The sequence below is a fragment of the Petaurus breviceps genome, unplaced genomic scaffold, assembly GCF_028583685.1.
Source record: "Petaurus breviceps papuanus isolate PSGF00001 unplaced genomic scaffold, PetGlider_PUasm1.0 90847, whole genome shotgun sequence".
NCBI classification, from domain to species: domain Eukaryota; kingdom Metazoa; phylum Chordata; class Mammalia; order Diprotodontia; family Petauridae; genus Petaurus; species Petaurus breviceps.
Genome location: NW_027187360.1, coordinates 15,678,223 through 15,692,586, shown reverse-complemented (window position 1 = coordinate 15,692,586; position 14,364 = coordinate 15,678,223). Strand labels below are relative to the sequence as shown.

Here is a 14,364-nt window from a genome sequence, read left to right as displayed (position 1 = left end):
CCAAGAAGCTCATTTGCTAATGGTGACTTTTTGATCATTTTCTAGGTGGCTTAGTAGAGACAGCCCAGTTCAATCCTACCTCAAATGCTTACTAGCTATGTAACACTGGGCAAGTCGCTTAGCTTCCCAGTTTCAGTCTTCTCCTGTGTAAAATGGGGATATCTGCAGTACCCTCCTCACAGGAATATTGTGAAAATCAAATGAGACAATATGCCAAGCACTTTGCAAACCTTAAAATTCTACGTAAATGATTCTGTTATTATTGTGGCTACTCCTCAATATTTAAATAGAAGGAGAGAGGGGGCAGAGGTAAATAAACTTTTTTCTGAACCAACTCCACAGTGCCTATCATAGTGCCTGGCACAGAGTAGATGTTTAATAAATGTTTGTTAATTATTGATTGACTGGTGATTTCATTTCAGGAAAAGAAGATATCTTGAAATGATAAAACAAGATTTCAAATACACTATTGTATATTTGTTTACTCTCTTTGACATTATTAAAATGATTGATTCCTCTGTAGGTGAGTTCTACTGGATGTAAAGACCAGTAAAGAATTCAGATGAATATAGATTAATTTCTTATCCCTTCTCCTAGCCTTAGGATTCCTCTTCCAAACACCTAGCTCCTGACTCTGCCTGTATACAGAAGTGCTCATAACAAGTATTGACTAATGCTAGATTGATTGCCTGTGTCCCTTGGGAAAGGGAGGTGTTTCTGTTAAGGAAGGACAGGACAGTCTAGGATAATTCTACCCATGCCCCAACATTTCTATGCTGGTAATTAGATTCCTCTGCTAACATTATTCTCCAGTTGTGGATTAGGGTAATCCAGGGCTCTTGAAGACTATACTCATTAATAAAAACTCTGGCAGGACCTAGCAAGTGAGTACACATCTGAGAACCAGTCTAGTTTAGGGAGGCTTGGCAGTTGGGTTAAAAAAAATCAGCTATAGCAACAGCCCATGAGAAACTGGTGGCATTTCTTATGACAGCACAAGCAACTGATATAACAGTCACTATATATATATATATATATTATCTCCTTTAAACACCACATAAACACTATGAGATAAATATCACCAACCCTATTTTAGGTATAAGCTAAGTAATTTGCTAATGGTCATAGGACTGTCACTAACACCTGGAGAGGACATTTTGTTGTTGCTGTTCTTTAGTCATTTTTCTGACACATCCGATTCTTTATGACCCCATTTGGGGGTTTTCTTGGCAAAGATACTACAGTGGTTTACCATTTCCTTCTCCAAATCATTTTACAGATAAGGAAACTGAGGCAGACAGGGTTAAATGACTTTCCCAGGATCACACAGCTAGTAAGTGTCTAAGGCCAGATTTGAACTCAGGTCTTCCTGACTCCAGACCCAGTGCTGTATCCACTATCCACCTACATGAAATTATTAATCCTTGAAAGTGCAATAAAATCAGATCAAAATGAAAATCAAAGGGAACCTTGAAGTAGAAAAGAGCCAGGAGGCAGATTTAATCTGGGTTTGAAAGAAGAATTATAAATGTAGCAGCCTTGGGCCATTTTAAGGGGGTAGTAGGTGGGGAGAGAGAAGCCCCAAAGCCTCCTTCTCTTCCCCTACCTTCCAGTAGGTCAAGGACCTTTCTTGGTCCTAAGCTATAAGTAATAAGGGTCTCCCAAATCATTATAACATAAGGGCACTAGGCATTCATGCAAATGCAAATATTATACAAATGAATATTGAGCTTAAAGGCCAAATCCCAACTCATTCAAGAAGCTTTAGCTGACCCATGCATGGGCCTGTCTCTGCCCAAATCAATAACAACCTTTCCCCTCAACTTGTATCATCATAGTTGTGTCAACATAGTTACTCATGTATGTCAACTTCCATCCTGGATCATAAGCCCCATGAAGGCAGGGACTATGTCATTCAAATTTTGTATTTTTCCCAGCAGACAAGTAGGTGATCCAATGGATAGGGCTTTGGACTTGTAGTTAGGAAGACCTGAGTTCAAATCCATCCTCAGGTACTTACTAGTTATGTGACCCTGGGCAAGTCATTTAACCTCTGTTTGCCTTAATTCACTGAAGAAGGAAACCACTCCAAGAAAGCACCATGGACAGGATTGGCATGATATGGGGTTACAAAGAGTCAGACAAAACTGAACTACAATCTCTAATAGCACCTAGAACACAACAGGCACTTTAATAAATTTTTATCAGAGCTGAAATATAACATTAACTCTTCTAGCTATTTTTGTCTATAGAAATATTTTATTGCGCTCTGTAAAGTGATAGTGCTGTAAACCATTGGAACATCAGGAGTTCCTAGGAATCAGGATTTCAGGTGACCCAAAGGGCAACAGAAATATTCCCAGTGGGTATAATAGACTGTGTACCCTTGCTAGGAGGGGCTGGAGATGCCTAACTTTCTGATAATCAAACCGGATATCACTGCCAATAATTTTATTGCCCAGTACCTGAAAAAATAGATAAGCTCCTCTTTCCAGACCTAGAACCTAGAGCTATTCTGTTCATATGCCTTTTTCACAAATATATGACACAATGTAGAGTGTGAACACAGAGGAAAGGTAGATAAAAGGGCTTTGAGAGTTGAATGGGGGAAAGAAGAGCAGAACCAATCTTTGCTTAGGTTATCACGGAAGGCTTCACAGATGAAGCAAAATTATATGGGTTGGATGATAGAGTAATATTTAAGAGATTTCCTTCACTCAGGAAAGAAAGGTGGGCTTCAAGTTGGATTGAAATACTAGGCCTTTCTCTCCCTTTAAGATTATTTCTCATACTATCAAATACAAGTTCATATTTAATTACTAAAGTTCAAATTGATATGCTAAGTGAGAAGGTCCTGGCTGAGACTCATGGGAAAGTAGGGTGATAAAGTAGACAAGTGATTGGTTTTGAGATCAGAGCACCATCACTTTGCTAGCTGTGTGACTCTGAGCGAGTAATTTCACCTCTCTGAAACTCAGTTTCCTTATCTCAAAAAGGAGAATTCAAGTCAGGTCAATAAAACAAACACAAATGAATCACCTGCTATTAGGCATTGTGTCAGGGATTGAGGGCAAGAACCCATCCCTATCCTCAAGGGCTAATATTCTACTGGGAGGATAAAATATGTACTCACATAAGTAAAATGAAGGTAAATTAAGGCATGAAAGAGTAGAGGTATCAAATATATTTCTGAGGCCACATCTATATTAAAATGTAATTGGTAAATATTTAACAAAATAGATAAAAATATAATAAAACAGATGATGTTAATATGTGGTTTTCTAAGTCAATCTGTAGCCCAGAGAGCTATTTATATACAGCTTACTGACCCCCAAACCACTGGGGAAAAGTGCTCATAATTCAGGGACATAAGGAAAGGCTTCATGAAGAAGGTGGAATCTGAGATGACCCTTGAACAAAAATGAGAATTTAGACTGAACAACAATCAATAAGCATTTGTTAAGTGCTTACTATGTGTCAGGCATTGTACTGGGGAAAAAAATACAAGTAGAAAGAAAGACTGTCCCTGACCTCAAGGAGCTTAAGTTCTAATGGAAGAAGATAACATATAAAAGGAAGCTGAAAAGTAGGAGGGAAAAAGTCTGGAGGGTACCTGGAGAGAAACAAAACCTGGCTGACTGGGGTACCTTCCTTAAATAGAGTCTCTGGAAGGATCCATTCAATTAGCAGGAGAGGCCAAAGAGCCGGTATTTCCAACATGTGAATTCCAGTGCTGACTGAGATTCCAGGATAAAGAGGATTCTGGGGCACAATGGAAGAAGTCTGGAGTACATACAGTCAAAGGGGAAATTTCCAGAAGTCTCTGAAGTAGTAAGGAGGTCTGCCTAGTAAGTCTGGTAGAGAAGAGAAGGGATGTATTCTAGGTGTATTTGACGAGAAAGTAATAAGGAGGTCTACCTAGAAAGTCTGGTAAAGGAAAAGGATGTATTCTAGGTGTATTCAGCTTGAAAGTAGAGTTGATCAAAGGGAATAATATAAAAATGACTACAAAGAGAGAAGGGAGCCAAATTCTGGAGGCCTTTAGATACCATGCTTGTGAAAATGCATCTTATTCTATTGGAAATGGGAAGCTACTGAGGATTTTTGAGTAAGGTGATGATATGGTCAGACTTCTGCCTAGAAAGAATTTTGGCAGCTAAACAGAGGATGAATTAGAAAAAAAGAGAGAGGGGCAGCCAGGTGGCTCAGCGAGTAAGAGCACTGGCTCCAGTGTCGGGATGATCTGGATCAAATCTGGGCTCAGATACTCAGCACCACACCCAGAAATAACTGGCCGTGTGACCTTGAGCAAGTTACTTAACCCCGATTGCTTAAGAAAAAAAAAAGAGAGAGAGAGATACTGGAAATAAGAAAATCAATTAGGAAGCTACTTGAGGAGTATAGACAAAAGGTGATAGGGGTCTGGGCTAGTGTAGGAGTTATTTGATTGGAGAAAAAAGGGATATATGCAAGAAATATAATGGAAGAAGAATTGACCAGACTTGTCAACTTACTGAATATGGGTAGTGAGGAAGACAGGTGTTCTGTGGTTATTAAACTGGGTGACTGGGTGGTTCCCTCAACCCAAATAGGAAAGTTTGAAAGAGGAATAGGTTTGCAGGGGGAGACAATGCCATTTTAAATAAGTTGAGTCTGAGATGCCTTTGGGATGTCTTGGAGGAGATACATGACTAGAGTTCAAGAGAGAGTAGCAGCCTAGATTTGATTTAGGAGTCATTTACAGAAAAATGGTACTTGAACTCACGGGAGCTTGTATGAACAGAGAGAAGAGAAGACAGTAGAATTGAGAGCCCTGTGGAACACTCATGTTTAGAAGGCAGAGGCTAAATGAAAATTTAGCAAAGGAGGCTGAGAAAAAGGAGAACCTAGAAAAAGTAGTGTCATAGAAGGCAAGGGAAGAGATTGCCCAAGCAGAAAGGGTTCGGATAAAAATGTTGCACTTTCTGCCTCACAAAGATTTTGTAAATTGTAAAACTCTATACAAATGTGGCAGCTAGGTGGCACAGTGGACAGAGTGCTGGGCCTTAAGTCAGGATGACTCATCTTCCTGAGTTTAAATCTGACCTCAGACACTTACTAGCTATGTGACCCTGGGCAAGCCATTTAACCCAGTTTGAAGTCCTTCATCTGCAAAATGAGCTGGAAAAAGGAAATGACAAACCACTCCAGTATCTTTGCCAAGAAAACCCCAAATAAAATCATGAAGAGTCAGATATGACTGAACAAAAATACAACCTAAAAATGTGATTTATTATCATTACATTATCCATATATATTTGTTTGTAATCATCTCCCCCATTAGATAGAACTTGTAAGAACTCATGCTCCACTAATATAGACTCAAGAGAATCATCTTCACATTACAGTGAGAATATTGGGGGTATTAGTGGGTATAGTGTCTAGACCTGTGATTTCAACATGTATCCTAGGTATAGAATTCCACTGATACAGATCAGCAACTTGTCTATAAATTCAGTTGCATGGGTTACTTGGTCATATAACTTGCCCATGCTCACACAACTCAAATATGTCATAGACAAGACTTGAACTCAGGTCTTTCTGACTCCAAATCCAGCCCTGTAATCATTCTGTCATTTTGCCTTCATAATAGTAGTTTGTAGTAGTAGTGGTAGTAGTTGTTGTTGTTGTTGCTGTTGCTGTTGTTGTATCATTAAGTCAAGTCGATTGCAAGCATTTATTAAGTTCCAATTATGTGCCAGGGACAGGGCTATATATTGGATTTACAAAAAAACAAACAAACAAAAATCCCTGCTTTGCCTTCAAGGAGCTTATAATCTAATGGGGGAGATGATTGCAAACAAATATATATGGATGATGTGCAAACAACTATACAAAAATCAGATAGATACAGGATAAAGTGGAGATAATCTTAAAGGGAAGGCACTGGAATTAAGAGAGAGCAGGAAAAGTCTCTTACAGGTGAGATTCCAAAGATAATTAGTTATACCGAGGAAATAAAGGTCCCAAGGAGATTCGGGAAAATTCTATGTATTCAAGAAAGCATATTTCTGCAAAGCTGGACTTGAATGCTAAGTATTCTCATCCCCACCAAGAGAGAGAGACAGAGACAGACAGACAGAGTGACAGAGATACAAAGGCAGAGAGAGAATAACAGAAGAGCCAGTGGGGTGAAGGCATTGAACTCACTACTGTCCCTTTTCCCACAGCTTTCACATAGAGAAGATAGTGTAGTACAATTATTATGCTCAAAGCTAAGGAATTAACAGGTAGACTATGCCATCTATAAATCTACATGCCTTACTTTTCTTATCTACAAAATGAGCTGATTAATAATGCTTGTAGCCTATTATATTATATTTTGAACAATAAGCAAATATGAACTGCAGAACAATAAACGGACTTTCTCAGACATAGAATCTTCCCGTGTTTCAACCATGAAAGTCATACAGAAGGCAATCCAACTAACTCTTCAATATTTGGGAACTCTAGGAAAACGCAATGAGTGTTGAAGAGAAAAACAGAATCATAGAATGTTAGTGTTTGGCAAACTCTTGGAGTTAATTAATACCAACCTCCTCATTTTATTGAAGAGGATTCTAAAAACCCAGGGAAGTCAAAAGATTTACCAATCACACAGAGCTGAGACTGAAAGCCAAGACTTCTGATTCTAAAAACAGGTTTTCTTTACAACACCAAGAAAAGAAAAACTGAGACAAATCCTTAGATTCCACCATTGGCAACTTTCAACTTCTGTACAATATTGGTCATAGCATGCTGTTCTCTCCCCATACCCTAGTGTCCTTCCCCTGGAATTACATTATGTCTAATTTGCGTTTGATTTTCTAAGTATACTGTATTTCTCTCCAATAGTGTGTAAGCTCCTTAAGAACAAAATATTGTTTTATCTTTGTCTTTGTATCTGCAGTGCCTGGCACAGTCACTTAATAGATAATTGTTGAATGAATGAACCATATGGGAGCTACCTTGTTGGTGACTTATTTGAGACTTAAAGACAGAACAGTGTGTGTAATGGGAAGGACTATTTGCAGTCATAGGACATGGTTTTGAATCCAAACTCAACTACTTGCTACCTGTGTCACCTGGGACAAGTCACTTAACCTCTCTGGGCCTCGATTTATCTATAAAATTAAATTGAAGTAGATGATTTCTAAGATCTCTAAACTCTGAATCAATCATCTTATTATATATAAGCAAAAACATTCTTGAAAAAAGGTGGCTAGCCTGGATATAAGGCCATCCAGATGCTCTAATGGAATTATATCCGGATTGTGTAACACACACTTAGAGATCCAGAATGCTAGCTGGCTAACTTAGATTCATTCCTGGGCTTCCAGGCCACCAGCCTGATTGTACTCCATGCACTGGATGGCAGGCTGGCTGCCTTTCAAAGAATTCAAAAACCATCTGAGCTCCCCCAGGGTCAAGAGTGGTGAAGGCACCACTTACCCTCTGGGACAGGAGATAGCTTTCAGGACTTCCTCTTTCTCAGAAAAGAGGCTTAGAGGGACTTATCAGGTATCTAACCCCCTCCTGCTCAGTCTCATTTCACTTGAAGGCAGGTCTCACCCTTCCACTGGACCAGAAACTTGGAGATTGAATTTCTCTTCGGCTACCCAGGGGCCTCCCAAATGAATAAGGGAAGGGTCTAAGCTTCCAACTATAGCAAGGAGGTATTTTCTGGGCCCCCAGTGATCCTGATCCTGCCAGAAAGCTAAGGACCATTGGGAGGGCACAACACATGGGACCTGAAGTAGGACAGACTCTTTATAGGGGTAGGTGCTTCAGGGCCTGGAGGGAGATCCCATACAGAAGAGAGTGCAGGGCTTCTAGTGAGATCCAGGCAAGGGGAAAGGATGCAAACAGTTTGTTTCTGTTTCAAACTATTTTTGGTGGGGGTTTGGGAGAGGCATAACAGGGGCATGAACATTGGAACTTGAAGTCTGGGCCCTCAGTCTACGCTGCCAGCCCTTCAAAGGTTGCCCACTTTGTCCTCCAAACCTGCACCCCCCCCCCCCACTTACTCTGGTGTATTGATCCAGATGATGTCCAGGTGACAATAGTACACGCACTCTTTGTCCTTGTAAGTGTAGCAAGTGCAGCGCTTTTCTCTCTTGCGCGCAGGGCTCCCTCCTGCCCCGACTGATGCCTGCCTGGGCTCCCTGGGCCCGCCCAAGCCCTTGTTCTGCCCGGCCCCATTCAGGCTCAGCTCCGTGACTGTCGCGACGGCCGCTGCTTCATTCTCTTCTCCATCGCTCTCCCGGGCTTCGGGAACCCTGGGGCCCCCGCCCCCTCCAGCTGCCGCTGCCTCCAGGAGAGGCGCCCTAGGAGGCAAGAACCCTGCAGGAAAGAGAGAAAGCCTGCAGAGCGGCTCCCAGAATGATCCTTTTACTACCACGGAGGGGAATGCCACCTACGACCTGCTCTCTCCCAGAAATATCTTCGACCCCAGCCAAGGGATTCCAACCTATGCTCTACACTTTCTCAGCCTCTTCTATCTCATAACCCCTAGAGCTCTCTCTCTCTCTCTCTCTCTCTCTCTCTCTCTCTCCCCCTCCCCTCTCTCCCCATCTTCTTCCTTCTCCCCAAAACTCATTCCAGACTAAGCCCTTCTCTCTCCCCTCACCTTATCCCCCTAGAGGTTCCTATCTTATGCCCTCCTTTTCTCCCAGCAGCTTCTCCCCCTCCCAGGGGTTTCACCCGACCTCCAGCTCCGGGGAGTGTTCTGCTCCCACCTGTCTGACAGGGAACAAGCCCACCTCAGTCCCCAAGCACCCGGGTCCAGCGGGAGGACAGCTCCCAGAACCTAATCAATTTGCCCGCAGGGCCTCAGACTTTTTGACAACTTTTCCAGGTTTGGCCGCACGGGGGAGGGGTTCTTTCCAGGAGACCTCAGGGAGCAGTCTGGCTCCCGGCTACAGAGTAGGTGGGAAAGCAGTTGTGTATGTATCCCCTCTCCCTTTCGATCTTCCTCTCCCACCCAAAAGAAAGTTTCTGCAGCATTGCACTAGCCTAGTAGACTGAAACCAAACAAAACCGTATTCGGCGCCTCTTGGAAAACTAAAAGGAATCCTTCTCCACATGGGGTCTGCTCTGCCTGCCCCATTGCGGCCAGGTCCCATTCCCAGCAATGAACCCGGGCTACCCGAGGTGATTGAGGGCTTGGGGGTTGCTGTCCCTGTGTATGCATTGGAGGGAGGGAAGGAGGATAAGAGAGCAAGCTGCACTAAGTCCAGTTACCTGCGGTGGAGGTCACTGTAAGTCCAAAGAGGAACCACAACCCGAGCTCCATGAACCCAAATCAGCCGATGGGCACAAAGTCAGAGGAAGCGAGGGATATGCCCCGGACTGAAGGAATTTGCCCCTTGCAGGAGGCTGCGGAGCTCCCGGGGGCTCCGCTGCGCACTAATGCCCTTGGGATCCAGATGTGATTAGAGCCAGTCCGGAGAAGACGGATATGTGCAGTCTCTCTAAGTCCAGAATCAACCCAGGAGGGCGCTGAAGTCGTCATATGAAACCTTCAGAAGAAGTTGTTCATTTCTTCGCCGCTCTGCAAATATTTCTTTTCTTCCCTCTCTCCCCACCCCCCTCCCTCCGTCCCTCCCTACCCACCTCCCCACAAACACACACCCTCTCCACCCTCACCTCCCCCGCCCGAAAGGATGGGTTGAAGCTTCAGCCAGAGTCTTAAAGTCGGGGGCACCCGCGGCCGCCTCCCAGCTTGCCAGGACAGCTGCCTTGGGGACTCGGCGGGCTTGCACGGACGAGGGCAACAGAACTGGGAGAGTGGGAGGGCTAACACTAGTAACTGGAGGCCTGGTGCTTCTCCTGCACAGTGAGCCTGGGAAAGGGGGCGGGGGCTCCGGGGGGTCTGAGCAGAGACAGCTGCCGGAAGGACACACACACACACACACACACACACACACACACACACACACACACACCGAGATTCAGCTGGTTCATAGCAACTTATGATATCATTTAGTCCAACCTCTCTTTAAAGATAAGGAAACTGAGGCCCAAGCAGTTGAAGTGATGAGATTCAAATCCAGGTCTTCTCGATCCAGATGCAATGCTCTGTCCTTGCTGATTCCCAAGTTTAGAGCATTCAGTTATTGAACCTGCCCTCTTCCCTGCTAATGTGATGCTCTAGTATTAACCTAAGGTATAGCCTCTTTTGTTTGAGATTTTGGAGCATAGTGTCATACATAGAACTCCAGACCTAAGAAAAGCAGATTTCTTTGTTCACCTCTTTCTCTGAGGACATACCATGTGCTTACATACAGCACTGACAGTTTCAAAAGGCCCTTGAAGTCTTTAAGGTTAGTCATCTAACAGGTATTGGGTTCAGCTAGGGAAAAAGCAGAGGCACAGACTATGGTTAGGGCAGGAGTTCTTAATCATTGTTGTGTCATGAACTCCTCTGGCAGCCTGAGGGAGCCTACAGACTCCTCCAAATAATGTTTTTAAATGCATAAGATAAAATACATAGGATCACAAAGGAACCCAGTAGAAATACAACTATCAAGATATTAAAAGTTCCAGGTTTAGTGAGAAATGTTTCCACTGACTCCTTAGTCAGGTTAAGAATCTCTGTTAAGGAATCTCCACATTTCCAAGAAAGTTATAGATTCTGTCCAAGTGATTATTGAGTTAATCCAAATTGCAAGAGTGAAATATACCCAGCTTTTGGTGTTTTGCCCCCTGCCTGTATCATCTTTTCAATTTATTCAACAAGCATTTATTAAGAGCATAGTATATGAGAAACCCTTTGCTAGACCTTTTCTCATACTTATCCAAACAAGCATAAAACTAGCTTTCCATTTTGAGAATCTGTGAAAAAATAATGATAAAATAGTAGCTCCCATTTTGATAATGTGTAAAGGTTTACAAAGCACTTTGTTCTAAATTCTCCGAAGGAAGTAGTTCAAGAACTGAATATCATAATATGCTTATAATAAAGGCAAGGCAAGTGCTTTATGAAGTACTTATTATGTACCAGTCACTGTTCTAACCAGGTAAATGGTTCTGATTTTTCTGGGATTTTATGTACTTTTTTTGTTCTCACCACAGTAGTGGTTATAAAGCAACTGTTACACACAACTCAGAAAAACTGTACCTCTGTCTGTTTCAGATGGGTCTCGTGCAATGTAAGCCCTGCTGTGAATCAACGTTTTCACACATGGCAAGAACAAAGCATGCCTCTGATGACTGAGAAGACCAGTTGAAGCTGAAGACAACAGAACTGAAACAGCTCTCTGCCTGTTGATTCTTAAGGCACAATAAGCAAACATAAACATGCAAAGTCATTAAAGTCCACTGGCTTTTTTGCAATTTTTTTTTAAAAGTTGGAAAGTGTGAAGGAATGAAAGTTTTTTTTTTTCCTGATCACTTCTAAATATGTGTACTAATAGGGAAAGGAACTTCTCTTTTTTTCTTTTTAACCTGGTATATGGTTAAGTGTACTGAATTTAGTGTCAAAGAGTAGAGGTATTCAAATCCTGCCTCCCACACTTACTAGTATTCTTCATGATAACCCCTACCCCAAGAAAAAATAACTCCAAGAAATGCATTTATCTGGTTACAGACAAGCATATGCTATAGTGGAATTCATATAATAATAGTTATATAGCCAATAAATTTTTATCAAGTACCTACTATTTGCCAAGCACTATGCTAAGCTCTAGAGATACAAAGAAAGACAAAAAGACAGTCCATTTTTTTAAGGAGCTAGCAGTCTAATAGTGGAGACAACATGCAAACAACCAAGTACAAACAAGATAGATGATAGATAGATAGATAGATAGATAGAGAGAGAGAGATGATAGATAGAGAGAGAGATGATAGATAGATAGATGATAGATAGATAGATAGAGAGAGAGAGATGATAGATAGATAGATAGATGATAGATAGATAGATAGATAGATAGATAGATAGATAGATAGATAGATAGATAGATAGATAGATAGACAGATAGACAGACATGTATACATGTATATATGGGATAAATTGGACATATTCAACAGAAGAAAGGCACTAGAATTATGGGGGATTAGAAAAAGCTTCCTGGAGAAGGTGGGATTTGAGCTGAGATTTGAAAGAATCTAGAGAAGCCAAGAGGCAAAGATGAGGAGTGAGAGCATTACAGGGATGGGGGACAGTCAGTAAAAATATATCCAGTTGGGAAATGGAGTTTCTTGCTTGAAAAACACAAGGGGACTGGTGTCATTGGATTGAAAAGTACATTGGTGGTGAGGGGAGATAGGGTTAAGATGTAAAAAGACTGGGAAGGTGAGGGTAACCAGGTTATGAAGGGCTTTGAATACCAAACAGAGGATTTTATATTTGAACCTAGAGGTGATAGGGAGCAACTGAAGTTTATTGAATTAGGGAGGTGATATGTCAGACCTATCCTTTAGGAAAATCACTAATAGTGATATGTATATATATATATATATATATATATATATATATATATATATATATATTATATATATAATGAATAAAGGAAGTGAACAAGCATTCATTAAGTGCTTTACAAATATTGTTTCATTTGATCCTCATAACAACCCTGTGAGGAAGGGGCTATATTATTACCTCCATCTTAAAGTTAAGGAAACTGAGGCAGTGAGAAGTTAAGTGACTTGGCCAGGGTTGCACAGTTAGTGCCTATGGTTGGATTTGAATTCAAGTCTTTCTGACTCCAGACTGAATACTCTCTCCACTGTGCCACCCAGCTGGCACATAATAATTGTTAAATAGAGTAATTTAAAATTTGTAAAAAGCTTTAAAACACTATCTTATTTGATCCTCACAACTACTCTTTAAAGTAGGTAATACTGGCATTATTTATAATTTTTACAGTTAAGGAAACTGAGGCCCAAATTAAGTATCTTACTGACCATATAACCAATAAGTAGTATGGCTGAGATTTGAGCCTATGTTTAGTGCTCAGTCTAGTGTTCTTTCTGCTGTGAGTTCCTGAAGGGGAAAAATATAGTCTGAGAAACATTTCTCCAAGACATTCACTCAGAAATACTGAAAGTTTTGAGTGGTGTTTTCCCATGGCTATGCCTACTTGGATCAAAACCTTTGGTTGGATTTTACCTTCTCTAGTTTCTGCTTGCCTGGTTACCTATAGGTATAAGAAGGTAAAGGAAGGGAAGTAGTGAAAATAACTTCACTGAAGGAGAACATATTGGATGACGCAGCCTGGCCCTTTTATTCCCCAATGTCTATCAATTCCCGTTGAAATCCTGTGGTCTCACCAACACCCTGTTACTGGAATCTAATCTCTGTCCCTCAGTACCAATATGACCTGGGACAAGCTGTTTAACCTCTCTGGGCCTAAATGTCTTCAGCTGTAAAATGGCGGGGGGAGTGGTTATACTAAATGAAGTCTAAGGTGTCTCCTAACTTTATAACCCTGTGACTCTCCATCCCTCTGCCTAGTTTCCTGTTTCCCACCCCTTGCTGGAAGAAGAAGTAAGAAGAAGAAAGAAGGAGAAAGAAGGAGGAGGAGAAAGAGGAAGAGAAAGAGGAGGAGGAGTGGGGGGGAGGAGGAGGACAAGAAGAAGCTGGGATCCAAGTAGATTGAGGGATAGTATGTCCAGAAAACACTTCTCCATATCAGAAACACACAGAAAAAATTTTGACAGTCTTTTTGGTGGGCCATGATCTATGACATTGTAGGACCAATGAATTAGCTACCTCTTTGGCTCTGATTTGCCTAGAATTCTATTTTTATGATTTCATTGACTCTAGTAACATTCCTATTAGGTAACAGGCAGAAGTTTATTAGTGGGGAATGAATTGGGGCTTTGCCCCAGGGCAGAGGAGAGACAAAGGGAGAGTGCTGAGGAAAATGGTGTTTCCCTTATTGGCCATATCATTCATTTGGCAACTGATATTGCCTTCTACTGTTAGCTCTCTTTTCATTCATTGTGACTCTAGGAAGAACATTTGATCTCTATACCTCAATTTCATCTATAAAATGGACATGATAATACCTTCAATTTCTACATCATGGTATCATTGAGAAGAGCAGACATAGCAATGCATGTGAAGCGATTTGACTTGCAAACTCTGAAGGGCTACATGTCAAATTGATTATTTGATTTTCAATCACTGTCACTTCTCTTCCTCCCTCTTTTTTTCTCCCATATCCTCTTCAATTTATAATAGTCCTGCAACCCAAAGTTATTTCTTCACATTAGTCATTGAGAGAGGACCTTTCCAATAAACAATGAATGTCATTCAGAATCAGACCTGGTTTGCCTTTAAGCAGTTAGCCTTCCTTAATTCCCCTTACAGCCTCCAATGCAAAGCTTCCAGTTCTGTTA

At 41.5% G+C, this 14,364-nt stretch overlaps 1 protein-coding gene across 3 annotated transcripts in view; it reads right to left on the bottom strand.

The window, feature by feature from the left end:
- Positions 1-9,837, bottom strand: part of EDN3 (endothelin 3) — a 40,730-nt gene extending 30,893 nt beyond the window's left edge. Inside the window, exons 1-3 of one of the 3 annotated variants that reach the window (XM_069072496.1) lie at positions 9,667-9,837; positions 9,262-9,539; positions 8,046-8,361 (exon numbers count right to left, since the gene is read on the bottom strand). In XM_069072496.1, coding sequence (XP_068928597.1) covers positions 8,046-8,361; positions 9,262-9,313 — 368 coding nt within the window. In that variant the 5' untranslated portion in view covers positions 9,314-9,539; positions 9,667-9,837. Of the gene's footprint in view, positions 1-8,045; positions 8,362-9,261; positions 9,631-9,666 lie in introns of those variants that run through there. The other 2 variants (XM_069072497.1, XM_069072495.1) reach the window with 2 other exon arrangements.
- Between the last annotated feature and the right edge of the window lie 4,527 nt (positions 9,838-14,364).